General features: G+C 61.5%; 1 protein-coding gene across 1 annotated transcript in view; it reads left to right on the forward strand.

Annotated features, from left to right (window-relative positions):
• The window catches only part of ECEL1 (endothelin converting enzyme like 1), a gene marked incomplete at its 5' end in the record, with an annotated part of 2,928 nt that overhangs the window by 671 nt on the left and 246 nt on the right, over window positions 1-2,011 (forward strand). Inside the window, 5 exon segments of the mRNA XM_010163718.1 lie at window positions 168-260; window positions 497-621; window positions 1,046-1,268; window positions 1,425-1,523; window positions 1,614-1,682. Coding sequence (XP_010162020.1) covers window positions 168-260; window positions 497-621; window positions 1,046-1,268; window positions 1,425-1,523; window positions 1,614-1,682 — 609 coding nt within the window.

Below are 2,011 nucleotides of genomic sequence, written 5' to 3' on the forward strand. Positions count from 1 at the left end.
CCTTCAGGACCCCACTGGCAGCAGAGGGTTTTCAGGGCAGGGAGCCATAAGGGATGTGGGTCAGTATCTCCTCTTGCCCCAGAGCTGTGCCCTGTTCCTGTGCCCCATCCCTGTGCCACTCCCAAGGTGGGCAGTGGGGTGGTGACATCTGTGCCCACCCGGTGCAGATCACAGTCTCCGAGTATGACGATGTGCGGAGGGACGTCAGCAGCATGTACCACAAAGTGACCCTGGGTGAGCTGCAGCGCATCACCCCCACAGTGAGTACCCCCAGTGCCCAGCCTGACACCCCACGTCCCCCATCTGCCCTGTGCCTCACACTTGTCCCTGTCCCCTGCCCACTGCACCCTCCAGATAAGTACACTTGAGGGTGATGAATCCACCCTGCAGTTTTCTGGGTGGAGAGGAGTGGCTGGAAATCCTGGGAGGGGTTCCCTTCAGTGTGTCATGGAGGGTGGGGGTCCCTGTGCCCCCCTGATGGTGCCTGCCCTGGCAGCTCAAGTGGAAGCGCTTGCTGGACCGCATCTTCCACGACAACTTCTCGGAGGAGGAGGAGGTGGTGCTGCTGGCCACTGACTACATGCACAAGGTGTCCGACCTCATCCGCGTGACACCCAGCAGGTGAGGGGGGCTGGACCCTGTGCCTCAGAACTGTACCCAGCCTGGCAGGGGGTTGGCAATGGCGGTGGGCACAGGATTGCTGTGACTGGTCCCCTCTATCAGCTCCATCCTGGGGTGGACAGGCTGGGCACGGGGACCCCAGGAAAGCTCCTGGGAGAAGGCACAGTTGTGAGCCCCACAGCACCTTGGTCATGCCTGGCCACCCAACAAGCCCCCTCATGCTAAAGGTCACCAGACTCACCACACAGCAGGGAGGGGCAGGGTGCCAGCCCATCCCTGTGCCCCACAGGACATGGCCACCCCTGTGGCCTGCCTGGTCCCCAAGCAGGGGTGTCTGCACCCTGGTGTGTGCTCCCCACTCTCCCCGTATGCCTGGGGACAAGCCCAGTGTGAGGGGGGGTCCTGATCTTGCCCCCATCACCAGGATCCTTCACAACTACATGCTGTGGCGCATCGTGGTGGTGCTGAGCGAGCACCTCTCCACCCCCTTCCGCGATGCCATCCATGAGCTCTCCAAGGAGATGGAGGGCAATGAGAAGCAACTTGAGCCAGGCAAGATCTGCCTGAGCCAGGCCAACAAGCACTTCGGCATGGCCCTGGGTGCCCTCTTTGTCGAGGAGCACTTCCCTTCCGCCAGCAAGGCCAAGGTAGGTGATGCTGCCAGTGGGCATGAAGCCATCATGTCCCTCCTGTCGTCTTGCCAAGCTGTCTACTGCCACCTGGCACCCCACCGAGGGATGGATGTCTGGTGGGGTGATGGGTGGTGAGGATGCTGTGCCATCACCTGTGGTGACCTTCCATAGGTGCAGCAGCTAGTGGAGGACATCAAATACATCCTGGACCAGCGCCTGGACGAGCTGGACTGGATGGATGAGGAGACACGGAGAGCGGCCAGGGCCAAGGTAGCAGCCCTCAGCATGGACCCTTGCCACCACCATGGCCTGGGGGCATGCAGGACGGTGGCCTGAACCCAGCACTCACTTTGTCCACAGCTCCGGTACATGATGGTGATGATTGGGTACCCTGATTTCCTGAAAAAGGCCATTGACAAGGAGTATGAGGCAAGGGGTGGCCCAGGGCCATGTGGGGGCATGGGCAGGGGAAGATGGTCCCCACACCTGCTTCAGGGTCTGCCAAGGTTGGCATGGGGAGATGCCACCACAAAACAAACCACCTCCTGGTAGCTTGCTGTGCCCACCACTCATACGACTGCAGCCACGTGGGCAGTGCCATGCTGTCCCTGGGGTGTGAGACAATGTTCCCTTCCCCAACAACACATCAGCCCCATCCTCAGCAAGGGCTGGGGGTGCCAGCATGGCCCAGGGACCCCATGGAGGTGATGGAGATGCAGCTGCCCACGTGGGCACACAGCATGGGACACGAGGACCCA

Source organism: Antrostomus carolinensis, unplaced genomic scaffold, assembly GCF_000700745.2.
Source record: "Antrostomus carolinensis isolate BGI_N321 unplaced genomic scaffold, ASM70074v2 scaffold31942, whole genome shotgun sequence".
Classification (NCBI taxonomy): Eukaryota; Metazoa; Chordata; class Aves; order Caprimulgiformes; family Caprimulgidae; genus Antrostomus; species Antrostomus carolinensis.